The sequence below is a fragment of the Sesamum indicum genome, linkage group LG3 (assembly GCF_000512975.1).
Source record: "Sesamum indicum cultivar Zhongzhi No. 13 linkage group LG3, S_indicum_v1.0, whole genome shotgun sequence".
Taxonomy (NCBI): Eukaryota; Viridiplantae; Streptophyta; class Magnoliopsida; order Lamiales; family Pedaliaceae; genus Sesamum; species Sesamum indicum.
Genome location: NC_026147.1, coordinates 9187210 through 9203372, shown reverse-complemented (window position 1 = coordinate 9203372; position 16163 = coordinate 9187210). Strand labels below are relative to the sequence as shown.

Sequence of the window (16163 nt, the reverse complement as noted above, 5' to 3'; positions counted from 1 at the left end):
ACAGTAAAAAGGACCAAAATATCATAAAAAAAATTAGAGAATGTGTCAAAAATTCTATAGAGCCGTATAGTTTTTATCGAGTTGGGCGGCACTTCGACAATCCGTTTGAATAACTATTTTTATTCATTACTCATCTACTGGGAACTCTGTTGATACGTGACCAGCAAATTCTCACATATAAATATATTAATATTTGGATGGTCTATTAACAAGTATGCATTTATTATATGAGGCCACATACCTAGTGAGATCGTACAAATGCAATCCCTTGCAACCTCAAACCCTAAATCGAGTTCTGTTGATACGTGACCAGCAAATTGTCACATATAAATATATTAATATTTGGAGGGTCCATTAACAAGTATGTATTCATTATACGAGGCCACATACCTAGTGAGATAGTACAAATGCGGTCCCTTGCAACCTCAAACCCTAAATCGAGTTAGGTTTCGAAGAGTTCTTAGTCAGTCTAATGATTCGGGTGTGCAAATCAATTATTATTAATACGATTTAAAATATTTATTTGACCTGAATTCAAATTATGGTCAAATCACCATTTATATCAACTTTAGGTTGCAGAGGACCTCGATCAAAATTACATTTATTGGTGAATAAGTTAAAATTTGAATTTCAAATAACATATGAACCATGACAAACAGAAACAGACCCCTACGGGATAAATGCTCGTACTTTTTTGTTGGTGTCGCACATAGGAAAATTTACTTTAATCCCATGATCATTGAGAAGGGCGAATCCCGCAGGTGAAGTAAACGAGGAGAGAGAAGTATCTACTACACCCCCCTCCATCTGTCAGCCCCTCCATAAGCTCCTCTTCAGGGTGAGAAAGAGAATCACAGGCATAAAAAGGAGGGCCCAAAAGAAAAAAAAAAGATAAAAAGAAACCTACAAAACTACCGCAGAGGGGCCTCATCTGTGACTCTGAGTGTGTGTTGTGTGTGAAATGTCAAATCTCTTACATATGTATATACATATTCTAAATAATAACAATAATATCCTATGTGCTATGCCTTTTCTATTTTGTTCTTGATTTCACGGTCAGAGAAGGGTCTCTGTTCAAGCCAGTACAGTTTACTGCTGCTGGTTCCGGAGAGAGAATAGGGAATAATGGTCTTGAATTTCAAGGTAAACCGCTGGAAAATGCTATGAAGTTTCTTGGTTCTTTTACGTCTTTTCTTCTCGGTTGGAAACTCCTGTTTTTCCTTGAAAATTTGAATGTGGGCTTTCTGAATTCTAGAGCTTTAGCTCTGTTACCAGTTGGGGTTTCTTTGTTTGTGTGTGGTGATGATTCTTGTTGGGATTTTCTTGCAATCAAGGTGTTAATGTTGTTTGTCTTTTTGATTTTTGGTTTCTTGGTCTTAATTTTTCAGATGGATCTCTCTCTTGTTTATTGATTATGTGGGTTGAATTCCAATTCCTGTCCTGAGCAACTTGAGAAAGGAAGTTAATTGAATAGTCTTGGAAAACAAGCTTTTTTAACCTTTAATTGGTTGTCATAAAAATTTGATCTTTATTGCTGAGTTTTCATTTCCAAGGATGTCCGACTGCCCTTTTTGGATATTTTCTTGGAAAAAAAAAAGAAAAACTTCTGCTCAGGAAATTCCGAAATGAGTGCTTTGTGAAATGATTGATCCTTTGGCAGTTTTTGGTGGTGTTTTAGGACTCAATCATTAGCCCATAAATCTGTTTCATTTGCTTTAGTTTCTGGAGAACACCAGAATGAAAGTTGCCTTCATCAATGAAAAGAAGTCAGCTTTTATGTCACAGAAAAACAGTGATTCTGAGTTTCTGTTGCTATTTATATGCTTTGGGGAACAGACACCATTGATTCTCATGTTATGTCTGATGTACTAGCAAATTGTTCTATGCTGAATTGATCTGTTTGAAAAGTGTGCCAAAAAGTAAAGGAGAAACGATCAAATGAATATTTATTGAAATGGTGCTACCATCGAAGATGATTTTCAGTTTTCCGTTCCAACAATAACGCCAACGTTTTCTTGGCGATTGCAGTGACTCTGATTACGTTTGTGTGTAAACTGTGATGGAAGACGACATATTTTCCGGCATTGCTAATGGTGCGCAGATTGAGGGCAAAGTTCTACAGACGTTCCAGAAAAACTTCGTGCAGGTGCAAAGCATTTTGGATCAGAACAGGCTGCTAATCAACGAGATAAACCAGAACCATGAGTCGAAGATCCCGGATAATCTGACACGAAACGTGGGACTAATTCGGGAGCTCAACAACAACATCAGAAGGGTGGTTGATCTCTATGCTGATCTCTCCAACTCTTTCACCAAATCCATGGAGGCATCTTCGGAAGGTGAATCAGCCGGGACGACAAAATCTGATGGAAGAGGCGGACAAAAGAGAATTAGATCCGGTAATTGATTACAGTCGGAGGTATCTAATCCTTGCTTATACCTTGGATAGTGTTAAAATCTCAGTTTCTTGTGAAACTTTTCTTAACCTTAACCTTCAAAACGAGCATTTTCTTTAGCCAGACAATAATAGTTCATACATTTCATTACCTTTGTAGTTCTATGTAAACTTTCTTGTTGCTGCAATTGAAATATCTTCATGAAATCAACTGCCCATATGTTGTAAAGATTGTATCATGGTTTCTATGGCAAAATTTCACAATCTTTTCTTCCTCTTTCCATGTTTATGACCATGTAATAATCTTAAACTTGACCATTAGTCTCATTAGTTTGCATCGATCTATAGTCTCCATTTTACGGCACAAAATCGAAATCGATCACCGGAGTTGAAACTATGGTTGAACTGGGGATCAGACTGAAGCTTCACATACTCTATTTACCAACCAAAAGCAAGAAAAAGCAAAAAGGGCAGAAGAATTGCTGTTTTTTCAAACTTGATTCTTGTGTTTCTACATTGGACCATACATGTAATGACCTTTATTCTTGCCTTTCAGATATTGCAGCAAAAGAACACTAACTTGATCCAAATTTTTACTAGTTGTCTTGCATCTTTCTTGATGGGCACTTTCAACGGGCATCTTTATTGCTTTTGCCATGTTTGTCAAAAGGTATTCCTCAATGTCTGGACCTTGTTGTGGCTCCCAAGGATTGGTTGGTAATATTTGCACATTTTTGGAAATAATTATTTTGCCCAAAGATTCCTCAACTGCTACACCCCTTTGATCTGTCGATAAAAATGGAAAAGTAAGGGTAACATTTCACAGTCTTGTTTCACGTTTTCTTTATTTGTTTTCGATACAAATAGGAAAACGGGGATGACATTTCATAATCCCGTCTAAAAGAATTGCATCTGAGCCTATGCAGAGGCTTTGGTCCCTATAGCCGACCCATAGAGTCACTGTGCTGCGACTATGAGTTAATCGAAACTTAGGAAGACGATCCCATTTTGAACATATGTAATGCCCACCAAATATTTGTGTAATAATTTGAATCGATGTCAGCACGTGACAATGTTCTATTCTTAACCATTCCACAGCGATGGAGTGTGTAGGAGTTATATATTCACAAGTATAACTCATTCACACAAGAGAAGATTTACATGACTCAAAACTTCTATCATGGCCAAAGAACAAACTAACAGTAGGAATACAAATATCTTGGGCACATGAATTTTTGAACATACTTAAAATATAATGGATTGTGTAGAAAGAAGGATGGTTTGAGAATTAGAATGAGTGAAGAGTACAATTGATTTTGGCAGGCAAAACAAGACTAGATTCTGATGCAGGAGGATGATTAGTCTTTGGACTACTGTTTTGTCCCAGTTAATGTTTTTGTTATCTTGTACACAGAATCATTCAGAAAAAAGAATCTGAGACAAAAGATATCCAAATGGTCTTACAGACAACAGAATAAATGGGTCCAAGCACTGTTGTAGAGCTTGAAACTCTAACCACTCTCAGGACTATAATAAATTACTCAAAATGAGTCAAAACTTTATCAAACAAAAAAAATTGTTGTTAAGCTTCAAATATGTTGGTTGAGTTTGATTTGATTATTGATTTAATCAAGCTGAAACGAATTTTAATTGGATAAACACATAAGTTGGGCTCCGGTATTTTATGGCCCGTTTCGTTTTATTTCTATTTTCATTTTTAATTTTCAGATTTTTCAATGAGATGAAAATATTTTATTGGTTTTTGTGCGAAAAATGAAAATATGTTTGGATTGTATGTTTCCAAAACTGGGTTTAGAGGTGTGAGAAATGAGAATTTATTTGAATTTGAATTATTGTACAAGTATTTTGTAAATATTGTATTCTGAATATACATTATAATATATTTTTGGTTTCTTAAAAAGTCAACATAACATGACAACATGTCATGTTATGTCTTCTTGTACTAATCAATGATGATATATAGATTTGATTCATTTTTCAACCATAATGGGTTCTTTGATTTCTCTTCCTAAAAATTTCATATATTTTTCTTGGATAATCAAATCATTAGCAGATAAGCCCAACTCGAGGTCCAATTACCAAGGCCTTGTTGCAAGCCCAATTAAGTGGCCCTGTTATTTCAAAAGATAAAAGGCCGAATACTTGTAAAATATTTAAATTAGAGGACTCGAGAGTAATTAGAGAAAAATTATTGGGGTGTTGTCGGAAAATTGAAGAGTTTGGTGGTGGTATTTATTATTTAGGATAAATTACAATAAACTTCCCTTAAGTTTGACATACTTATGTTGATGAAATTATGTAATCTTATAATAGAGATTTAAAATTATCAATTTTATACTTCCTGCAGAAAAATATTTTGAAAATTGTAAACAAATTGAACGAGTTAGATGAAAAAATTTGAAAATTTGTATAAAATTTAAAAATAATTAAAATTAAAATTTATAATTTATAATAATATTTTATTTAATTTACTATGAAAAATAAATTAAAATTTAATAGATACTAAGTAATAGATACTAACGAATTGAACTAATTATTAAAACACTTCTAAAACCAAGGGGATATTATTAATTTTCTAAATAATGAGGACTTATTCTTATTTATGACAAATTTGAAGGGGGTTTCTTGTAATTTAACCCGGCGTAAAATAGAAAACGGCGCACGAATCTAGCGTGATACCACGTAAACCCTAATTGAGCTGCTTCACCACATGTGTATATATATCATCGCTGCCTATCCCCAAAACGCCAAAAGTACTTTCCGCCTCCCATTTCCAATCTCGCCTTCAGTCGCAGCTCAGAGTTGCGAACACTTCAATAACGCAAGTTGAAGATCTTAGTTCTCGAGAAACATGGCCACTCAAATGAGCAAAAAACGGAAGGTATATTTGTATATATGTATATGTGTGTGTATTGCGATTGTGGAGGTGATTTTATTTGAGTAATTTTGTTTTCGGGGGTGGCAGTTTGTGGCGGACGGGGGGTTTTTTGCTGAGCTGAACGAGTTGTTGACCAGAGAGCTGGCGGAGGATGGGTACTCCGGTGTGGAGGTGAGGGTCACTCCCATGCGTACCGAGATCATCATTAGGGCCACTCGCACTCAGAATGTTCTTGGTAATATTTTGATGTCCCTTTATATTCGTCTATTGTATCTGCCTACCAGCTAGCAGTGGGTATATCAGAATAACAATTGCTAAATCACGAGGAAATAGATAGCTGAAAAAACTGAAAATGCGAGACGGGTTTGTTTAATTTCTGTAGAATTTGAAGTTTTATACTCGAAAATATGTATGGTAATATTTGATTATGTTATTTAATTGGGAAAATGAAAAATGTATCCTCGACTAGCAGGGAAACTAAAGAGGCTTTGAAGGTGGAGATATATTTTTATGTAAATATAGAAGAAACATAGGTTACTTTGGAGGTTGTTTGTCATCTGTTTTAGCAATTGGAATAAGGTTATGTATTTATTTTGTTTAGGTGAGAAGGGAAGAAGAATTAGAGAACTGACATCTGTTGTCCAAAAGAGGTTCAAGTTCCCAGAAAATAGCGTTGAGCTCTATGCAGAGAGAGTTAACAACAGGGGCTTATGTGCTATTGCACAGGCTGAGTCCTTGCGTTATAAACTTCTCGGGGGGCTTGCTGTCCGCAGGTTTGCATCAGATCTTATTAACAATTTTGTTTTATTTGATGACAAATATTTTTCATGTCTCAGATATTAGTTTGTCTCTTGATGATGCAACATACTTGGATTTATACGCACCGTGAACTATGTGAACTTAAAAAAGAAACAATTTCTACCACCTCCTTTTGCATGTCTTGACAGTCTCAAATGTTGAAACGGCTTTATTATGATAGTTTCTGCTAGATCTTGTTAAATTTCTAGCCCTAGCTCAAGATGATCAATTTAGCATTTATTCAACATAGCATTGGTTACACACCTTTCTTTCTCCAGATTTCTTTGGGACCAAAGATAATATCAACCGATGCTTAAATTGATCTCTGGAGTTAGGTTGGCCTCTTTACTTCCCAAGTGTAATGGGGTTTTCTGAATACTCCCACATGGATCAGTTGGAATATTTTAGCTGTTTCCCTTTAATTTAAATTCATATTCGATAACAATTGTCTGTTTGTCTGCAATTCATAACCTTCTGTTAATCCTGATATCAATTAATTCAGTTTGATTGTAATATCTAAAATAGAATCTGGACTTAGTGATTACTTGATGACTGTGATTACTTGATGACTGAGCATTGATTTTACTCTTCCTTTCACATATTGGGTGAAGGGGTTGTCATCAATGCTTATAGTGAATTGCTGGAGTGAGTCTGGCTCCTTCGACTATTTTCATGTGTTTGGAGTTTAGTATATGCTCCACACAAATTATTGGACATTACCTATTTTCTTTGCTGGTGGCATTAGATCATTAATTTATCATATTTGTTGTCAATGTGATGGATCCTTCTCTTGGATAGTCAGAGCTGATAGTTGTTATAGCTGCATGGGGCATAGCTTGGTTTGCCACTGTTTTGCATTTTTACATCTCACCCCAACTTAAGACATTCCTACTCCAACTTTTCTAACTTTTTCTACTTGGAAGAAGTCTTTAATAGGATAGCGACATAAAGAGGATATCATAGAAATTGGTTACCTTCAATTTCCAATTTAGCTGCTTCTTTAATTTGTCTGTTGTCGATGGAGTCTGGAAATGGCTGCAGTACGTGTTATTCAAGCATCATGAAATCTCATATTTTGTTTTGTGTCATGTTAGTGTCTTTCTCTCAGAAACTAGATTATTCTCAATGCAATAAAAAAATTGTGATATCTTGGCATGGATTGATGTTAATGATCTCCATCCCACTATCATGGGTTGAGTAGGCTTTCTCACCAATGCTTACAGCAACTGCTTGGAGTTTGTCAGGCTCCATGGACTCCTTTTATGTTTATGGAGTTTGGAATACTCTCCTACAAATAACTCATCTTGATCCTTGTGTAATGCTTGGCTCCTGGTTTTTATTCAGCCAAATTATTTGAATTTACATCCTGAGCTACGTAGTTCCATGTGGGGCAGCAGCCATAGTATGTATGAAATTGACATAAAAATTTCTGCTGTTTTACATAAATCTCCTGTCAGTTAAAGGGATTGTTGTCTCTTTTATTCTAAATTCTCTAAAATATCAACAAAATGTACATTTTTGTCTCATTAATCCTGTTTCTTCTTTTCAGAGCCTGCTATGGAGTCTTACGGTTTGTTATGGAGAGTGGTGCAAAGGGGTGTGAGGTATGGAAAATAATTCTACTCTTTCCTGCAAGATCAGCATTTGTTACTCAAACTTGGCTTACAATTTGTACTGATGTATTTGTGCAGGTAATTGTCAGTGGAAAACTTAGGGCTCAACGTGCCAAGTCAATGAAGTTCAAGGATGGATACATGATATCCTCAGGCCAGCCCGTCAAAGAATACATCGACTCTGCTGTGAGACATGTTCTTCTCCGACAGGTCGGATTTTGTAACATTTTCTTTAAACATAATAAAACTGTAGCTGATGTCACATGTGTTGCCATCTTAAACCAGTTCTCTCACTGGGCTAACATAATTGTTTCAGGGTGTTCTTGGCATCAAAGTTAAGATCATGCTTGAGTGGGACCCGAAGGGGAAGCAGGGTCCAGTCACACCCTTGCCTGATCTTGTCACCATTCATCCACCAAAAGAAGAGGAGCATTACGTCGCCCCACCAGTTGCTGCAACTGATGTAGAGATCCCAATGGCCTAAAAGATTTTGTCAGCAGCCAATGTAATGTAGATATGAGATGTGAAACTATCACCAAAACCACTGGACTTTGTTCCAGTGTTCATGATTTGCTCGTAATCTTATATACCGTGTACTTGATCATCTCGTCTGTCTTCATGCTTATGATGTACTTGGAAAAGTCTTTATAGTTTGTGCAATTATGTTCTCTATATTGAAGTTGTTGAGCATGTTAGCAACTCTTCTTGTTCATACTAATATCTCATTTCAGATTGTGAAAAGTTTTGTATGAATGGTGATGCAAAATGGCCAGTAAAGATCTATCTTTATCAGAAGAAAACCAAATCAATGAACAAGAATTGCTCTGAAGTGATCCTAATACTTCGTAATTGCTGAATTTATTGAAATGAGGCCAAAGGGGGAATAAGCATTCAGCAAGATGGAGAAAGGTTGGCGGAGGAAGTATATTACATCGTATTAAAATAGTGTTGAAAATAATATCTATAGAAATTAAAGATGGGAAGCCAAGTAAGCTAATTTTAAGGAATTATTACCAACATTTGCAAAAAGCGTGATAATCATTACCAACCTTGAATTTGTGATGAAAACATACTAAAAAGTATAAGATGGCAACAGGTTGTAAATGGTTGGAGTTAAGATTTGCATTATTGTTCAAGTTTGTTTGAGTTATTGAATTTTAAATTAGTATTATTATTGATCTAATTAAATTCAAATGAGCTTTAATGAAGCTCAAGTTGAACTCGAAAGTATAATTCAATAAATTGAGTTGGAAGTATTTTTTATGGATTAATTTTAATGGAGAGTTATATAGTTTGAAGATTTATTTTTTAGAGCGAGAGTAGTGTCCTGATGAGCCGATTGAAGTTGGGCGGAGGGAGCTCAGATCCAATGACCTTTTTGGGCTCGGGTCAAGGATTGCAAGTACCAATTTGTTAATGTCGTTGGGTATTGGAGCACGCTTTTAGTGTATTTATTCGAACCCTCTTGATTCACAGCCAGCAAACATCATATTCATATGCTGCTTGTGCTTCTCCTTCATCTCTCTCTCTCTCTCAATAACATCCACGCTGAGGCACTTCATCCAGTAATCTCTCTGTCTCTCTCGCTCACTCTCTACGTATATAAATCTGTGTCTATATCTATATGTGCGTTGCATGCAGGCGTGAGTGTGTTGTAGGCATGTAAAATGTCGGGCAGAGTTCAAGCCATTTACGACAAATAACGAGAATTTCAGCTCGTTTTTACGTTTGTAGCGGCTGAAATTATAGGTTATTCTGCCCGTTTTTGCATTTAGTTAACAACTGATTGTTTTTGAAATGGAATTGGTTGATCAAGGTGTTGTATTATATTAATTGTTTGAATGCTTCAGGTAAAATATTTTGCGGAAAGATGGGGATCATAGAAAAGATTAAAGAGATCGAAGCCGAGATGGCTCGCACACAGAAAAATAAAGCCACAGGTCATATTTTTTCTCTTAGTTATTCTTCTTTATCAGTGTGGATCGTGTTTTATATTGTGAATGTCAGGCATTATGTTTACTGTGATAATTGCGCTTAGGATGAAAGAAAAGCTGGTGTCATATACCTTTGAGATAGGTCATAAGAAAAAGATTTTGGTGGTATTATATAGTCGTTTTGAACTAAATTTTCTAACAACTATTCGCTGTTAACAGGAAGCGAATTGAAGTGTTTGATTTTTTGTTGATTGTCGATTGGCTGGATTGGTCCCTTTTTATCTTTGATGCTACAATTGATTGTTCTGCTTTTTGTTCAGGAAAAGTGAGAGCGTATTTGGAGTCAAACCTTTGGCTTCAAAATTTGGTTGTGTATTTTGTTTTTTTTTCTAAGTTTAGGATTTGTGGATTTGGCTTCTTTAGTTATGATGACTTGTCCTGTTAGGTGCGTCATTATACTGATTTGTGCATTTCATCCATCACGCAGAATATCATTTGGGCCAGCTCAAGGCTAAGATAGCAAAGCTGAGAACACAGTTGTTAGAGCCCCCAAAAGTATGCATGTTTAAATTTCTTGATGTTTTGTAAATAAATCACGGTGGAGTTTAACATGCTTGGTTTCATGTGTAGAATAATGTTTCGCATGGAGAATTTCCTCTATAAAGTTCTCATCCCTGAGAGTTGCTTGCTTGTATGATGACTCAGTTCTTGCAAGTATCCTTGTATTCTGATAATTCTTCCACGATGTATCAGGGTTCTAGTGGAGCTGGGGATGGTTTTGAAGTTACAAAATTTGGCCATGGACGTGTTGCATTGATAGGTTTTCCCAGGTTGGCCATCTCATTTCATTAGCACTGCATGTGTCGGAAAAGAGAACAAAGGAAAGAAGAAAAGCTGAATTTCTAACTAAATTATTGAATCTTTTTTACGTTATTTGCCACCAGAGGGTTGTCTAGGAACAATGACTAGTTAAGTGGCTTTTTATGACTGATTTTCAATTTTTACCTGTTGGGTGTCACTCCAGAGCTTCCGTATCATTATTGTTTGGTCAACCTTGGGTGGATAGGGAGAAAGGGGTATTGTTAATATCTTGTACCTGGGGCCTGTGGTATGCTTATATTCAAAAGACACATGGTTTTCTTTCCAGTGTTGGAAAATCAACTCTTCTGACTTTGTTGACGGGAACACATTCAGAAGCTGCATCGTACGAGTTCACCACTCTCACCTGTATACCTGGTATCATTCACTATAAAGATACTAAAATACAACTTCTTGATCTTCCTGGGATTATAGAAGGTGCATCTGAAGGAAAGGGGCGTGGTAGGCAGGTAGGCCCTTTGAGTACAATTGAGAATACTATTGGATCTAGATGCCTAGGGAGATTGAGAAAAATGAACGTGATGGAAATCCTGATACAAGCTTCTGACTTTGGTTTAGGTCATTGCTGTTTCCAAATCATCAGATATTGTGTTGATGGTCTTGGATGCATCCAAAGTAAGTGTTTAGTAATATCAGTGTGTATTAGTTAATAATATGATTGTGTTTATTTTTATCTTTAAGTTTACTCTCCAAATTTGTGAAATGCATCTCACACATAAACTTGGATGCATACTTTTATATTCGAAGGCTTCTGTTTGCGTTCCATGGTTAGCAAGGAGAAATGGCCATAGTTGGTTCTTCTAGCACAGTGCATGTGCAGATAACTTATAAGACATGCAATGTATAGTTGGGCAGACACTCCAGTATGATGTTATGACAGCCTTGCCTATTTCAGTGCCAATATCTGCTGACTCTAGTTTCTCCTTTTATGTTGCTGAGATTTCAGGATTCTGGAAGTACTAATTGGAACCATTTCTTGTTTATTTGGTGTTTTGATGTGAATTCTTTTCATCCAGTCTACCATATGTTAGCTACGGTAAATTTGCCTTGGCATCGGAGAAGGATGGTTATTATTGTTATTTTTGGAATTACATTACAATTGAAATTTGCTTTAATGTGTTTTTCTTTGAATTATTTGCTACATAACAATATAAATGTTAATAGTTACTAAGTGCTTTATATTTCATAGTTATCTGTTTGTCAGTTTCAATAATTAGTAACTATCAGTACATCTTACTATCAGCTGTTGGGTTGGTTTGAATACTTTCCTTGCCTGCTAACTAACTGTGAAAATTTTAGAGCGAAGGGCATCGGCAAATCTTAACGAGGGAGTTGGAAGCTGTTGGCTTACGTCTAAACAAAAGACCGCCTCAGGTAATGTATTCTAAATTATTTTCCTTAGACGTAATATGAGAACGTTACAATAGAATAATCAGATTAGTTTCTAAAGTACTGTCTGTTTGTATACCTGTGAATCTAACCTCATTCTTATTTGATCATTATTTGTGGATCCTCTTGCTGGCAGATATATTTTAAAAAGAAAAAGACTGGGGGAATTTCTTTCAATAGCACTGTGACATTGACTCATGTGGATGAGAAGCTCTGCTATCAAATATTACATGAATACAAGATTCACAATGCTGAGGTATTCTCTTCCTCCCTCCTTCGTCTCTCCACTTGATGTCATTAGGCGTCAAGCATTAATGGACAAATTCACTCACTTGCGATAAAATTATGTTTTGCACAATATGAAACTCTGGAATGCATAAAACCTCTATGAGCTTAACAGGACAGAGTGGGTTTGATTATTTACATGTAACTAGTGCTAGAATCTGTGTCTGGTACGAGATCTCCTTAATTTTAGGGTTCTGCTTGTCTGGTGAATACTACCATATTCAGGTGTTGTGCAATGAAGTATTAAATGGTGATCATGATGACTTGAAGCATTACCTTGCCCAATATTTCTGTTGACAGTTCTGTTTTTCACATTAATTTTTGTAAGGTTTTGTTTCGTGAAGATGCGACGGTGGATGATCTTATTGATGTTATTGAAGGGAATCGCAAGTACATGAAGTGCATATATGTATATAACAAGATAGATGTTATCGGTATTGATGATGTTGACAGATTAGCACGACAACCTCATTCGATTGTCATCAGCTGCAACTTAAAGGTACATGTTTCAGTTTCAAGGTGCTCAACTGATTACATGTTTCTAGTACCGAACAAACAGTTCGTGTCAGATTGATTGCGTCTTATATGTTGCTTAAAACAACTCTCGTATCTGGTCTAAGGGGCTGTGGAAGTTTAATGGTTTGTGTTTATGATGCCTTAAAACAGTTGAATCTTGACAGACTGCTGGCAAGAATGTGGGAAGAGATGGGTCTTGTCAGAATATATTCAAAGCCTCAGGGCCAACAACCAGACTTCACAGACCCTGTGGTCCTTTCTGCTGTATGTCCCCGAATACTGCCTCTATGCAGTGGTTTCGTGAATGGAATTCTCTGTCTTTCCAATTGATTTAGTTTGATATCATGATTCTTGGTTTTATAAATTATGGGATAATTTGTTGTTGCTTCTCTATTTTTAATTGATGTATTTCATTTTTATATTGTATTTTGTTTATAGTTCTGGACATGATTCCAGGGTAGAGGTGGCTGCACTGTTGAAGATTTCTGTAACCACATTCATCGGAACCTGATAAAGGATGTGAAGTATGTTTTGGTCTGGGGCACAAGTGCAAGACACTACCCACAGCATTGTGGCCTTGGTCACGCTCTTCAGGATGAGGATGTAGTACAAATAGTTAAGAAAAAGGTACTTAATCATTTCCATTTTGATGACTTCTCTTCAATCATGTTGGAAACGCTTTCATTGAGCTCAAAATTGGTAATACTCTGGGTTTGCCCAACTATGATTCCTTGATGTTTTGCTAGCCATGTTTTCGTTTGATTATGCATGTTCCAATAAAGTGATATGGGGGCAGAAAATTGCTAAGCATATTGAAAGTAGTATCATTTGCTGGAATCTCAAAGAGAAGCTTAAACATGATGGGTCCTTGGTTTGAAGTTGGAGATGACTTCACACAAGATATTGTACATTTTGTGATCTATCCTTGCCTGGCATTGGTCCTGGTCCAGTTTCAGGTGTTGTATATCTAATATATTTTTGTTGCTGTGGTTATCCTCTTCCTGGATACAAATAGGACGAACTCCCTTAGAAGTCCTTTGAGGTGTTGTTACTTTACCAGGTCTAGAATCCAGCCCAGAATAATGCTGCAGCTTGGAGTCTAATTGAGCTTATACATTAGTGTATTTTGAACTGATGAATTCTATGTGCAAAATGCCAAAACAGCTAAAAATATGCTGATCCACCCACCCTAGAACATTAAAACGAGCCAAAAGTGTCCGTCTTGAAATAAGTTACTATAATGTTACCACCCATAAGTTTTGTAAAAGCCCTCTAACTTGGCAAAATAGCAATAGAACGCTTAATTTGCTTTCACATTGGTGTTTTCTACATATCACGCCGAGGTTAATGATGTAACCAGTCTATTTAACAAAATTTCTTTCTAAACACCTTCCTTCCATTGCTCTAAGTTATTTGGCCAAAAATGATACCATAACGTAGGGATATGAAGCATTGACTGACTTCTTTCAGGAGAAAGAAGATGGTGGCAGAGGACGGTTTAAATCGCACTCAAATGCTCCTGCTCGAATTTCTGACAGAGAAAAGAAGGCTCCCTTGAAGACATAACATGGGACAGTCTGCAAACACTGGAAATATTTGCTCATCGTCCAGATTATCTACATTCTGGAACGGAGAATTACACATTCAAGAGGGCGTAGCTGGGATTTTCAGATGGGCTCCAGAAACCTATTGAATGATCGATCTTTTTTCTCGTTTGTTGTATTTATGAGTAGTCATTCATCGGTTATACAGATTGCTGGTAGCAAAATATATTCAGTAAAGATCATGTTGGTTTTGTTGTTACTCATTTCATTCAACTCTTCAACGCTACTTTGATGGGGAGATACAAGACTTGACACCAAAAGGACCAAAACACCCCCTACATGAAAGGCAAAATGCCCACCTCAGCATGCTTCTCACTCGAGTCGTATTGCACCCAATCCAACCTGACCAGAGTACTCGGAATTGAGGCCATTCGGTGACTTTGTAGTTGGACGCTTGGGATAACAATAAGTGGCCCTATATAAGTACGAGCTTTTGAATTTATAAATATTCCACAGTTATTTTGGGTAGTTTACCAATTTTATTTTTTATTTATCGAACTGACTTAAATATCAAAGGATTTTTGTTGGAGATTGCCCAATAAATCTAACGATCTTCTTTCTTCTCAAATCTCGAAACACTCGATTCAAATTACTCTGGAAAATGATCTTAATATCCGATTTGAATCAATATTATATTGGAACAATCAATTTATTGTAAAAAAAGTGGCATTGCATGAATCTCGGGGATAAGGACTTGTGCCTAAATTTTAGTGTGTAAACACAAAAGAAACAAAATGTAAGCCATTGTCTACTTTTCCTTTTTCAGACATTTCATTTTCATGATAATTATGCACTTATGTTCATCATCTCTCATCTATTGTTTATATCCAAGAACTCCACTTCTATTGTCTTAATCATATAATTTGAAACAGATTTCGAGTTGAATTATAAATAGTTATGATAAAAGAGACTTCATAAAATCCAATCCCCCTCTCTCTAAATACATATGTTCATTTATTAAAAAATAAATAAAAATTTTCTCTTACATATGTATTAAATTACACAGCGGTAGCACATTTATTGGTAAGAGAAATATTCAATCAAATCGAAAATTTAAATAATCCAAAGTTTATAACAAAATGCAATTCCCACCAGCTAAGCATCTTACTTAAATATTATATAATGATATCACATGTACACGTGTATGATACTTTTAAATCACAATTTAATTTAATTATATATTCTAATTTTTAAATAAAATACATATCAATTATAAATCGATACAACCCCGATAAAAAAATCTCTGACATATTCCACCTCCCCCCAAACGGTGGCGGAAATCTTCATTGTTGGATTCAATCAAGAAAATTCAACCACCATATCCAAAATTCGGTGGATAATTAATATCACCAAACAAATGAAATTAACTAATTTATCAATAAACAGATATATGTCAACAGTGAAATTGGGTACGTACAAGGTTGCTTTTAAAGTTTGCCTTTGAAATCACAAGCAAAATTAGACCTACGTATCATCATTCATGGGATGTTAGCTCCAGAAAGCATGTGTCAGAAATTAAAACCTTCAAAGTCGTCGGCAGCTCAGAATTTTTTCTTCTTACATCTCCATCAACATCACCCAATTTAATTATTTAATTATGTTGGTACAAATTTTATGGTACGTCTAGGTAGGTGTATTGGGTCGTTATTACTGCAGTAAATATGACTATGCCCGACTTATTTAGTATACTATGCTTGTTGTTGATGTAATATAAAAAGTTTAGATCAGTGAATTTGCCGTGAACCTAACTGTCATGAAATATTCTCATCGTCGAAATTGGTTGAAGTATTGTCAAACTTGGTTATTGTATCCGCCTCAATACGTTAGATATGATAAACTCAATTTCACTGG

General features: G+C 35.8%; 3 protein-coding genes across 4 annotated transcripts; all 3 read left to right on the top strand.

Annotated features, from left to right (window-relative positions):
- On the top strand, nt 723–2678 carry LOC105157795 (protein ELF4-LIKE 4). Of its 2 annotated transcripts, none has more exons than XM_011074274.2 (2): nt 723–1143; nt 2029–2678. In XM_011074274.2, exon 2 carries the CDS (start codon nt 2060–2062, stop codon nt 2405–2407), a length of 348 nt encoding a protein of 115 aa, XP_011072576.1. In that variant the 5' UTR covers nt 723–1143; nt 2029–2059; the 3' UTR covers nt 2408–2678. The 2 variants fall into 2 exon arrangements, with proteins under 2 accessions (XP_011072576.1, XP_020547961.1); XM_020692302.1 differs by lacking the exon at nt 723–1143 and adding an exon at nt 1205–1334.
- LOC105157794 (40S ribosomal protein S3-3-like) lies at nt 5136–8404 on the top strand. Its single transcript, XM_011074273.2, has 6 exons — nt 5136–5297; nt 5382–5529; nt 5896–6067; nt 7642–7696; nt 7784–7915; nt 8022–8404. The coding sequence occupies exons 1-6, from the start codon at nt 5268–5270 to the stop codon at nt 8187–8189; spliced, it is 705 nt and encodes a 234-aa protein (XP_011072575.1). The 5' UTR covers nt 5136–5267; the 3' UTR covers nt 8190–8404.
- On the top strand, nt 9055–14511 carry LOC105157793 (developmentally-regulated G-protein 2). The gene is made up of 12 exons (XM_011074270.2): nt 9055–9270; nt 9556–9645; nt 10127–10194; nt 10393–10469; nt 10787–10967; nt 11077–11133; nt 11818–11892; nt 12044–12163; nt 12521–12691; nt 12859–12972; nt 13165–13335; nt 14179–14511. The coding sequence occupies exons 2-12, from the start codon at nt 9576–9578 to the stop codon at nt 14272–14274; spliced, it is 1200 nt and encodes a 399-aa protein (XP_011072572.1). The 5' UTR covers nt 9055–9270; nt 9556–9575; the 3' UTR covers nt 14275–14511.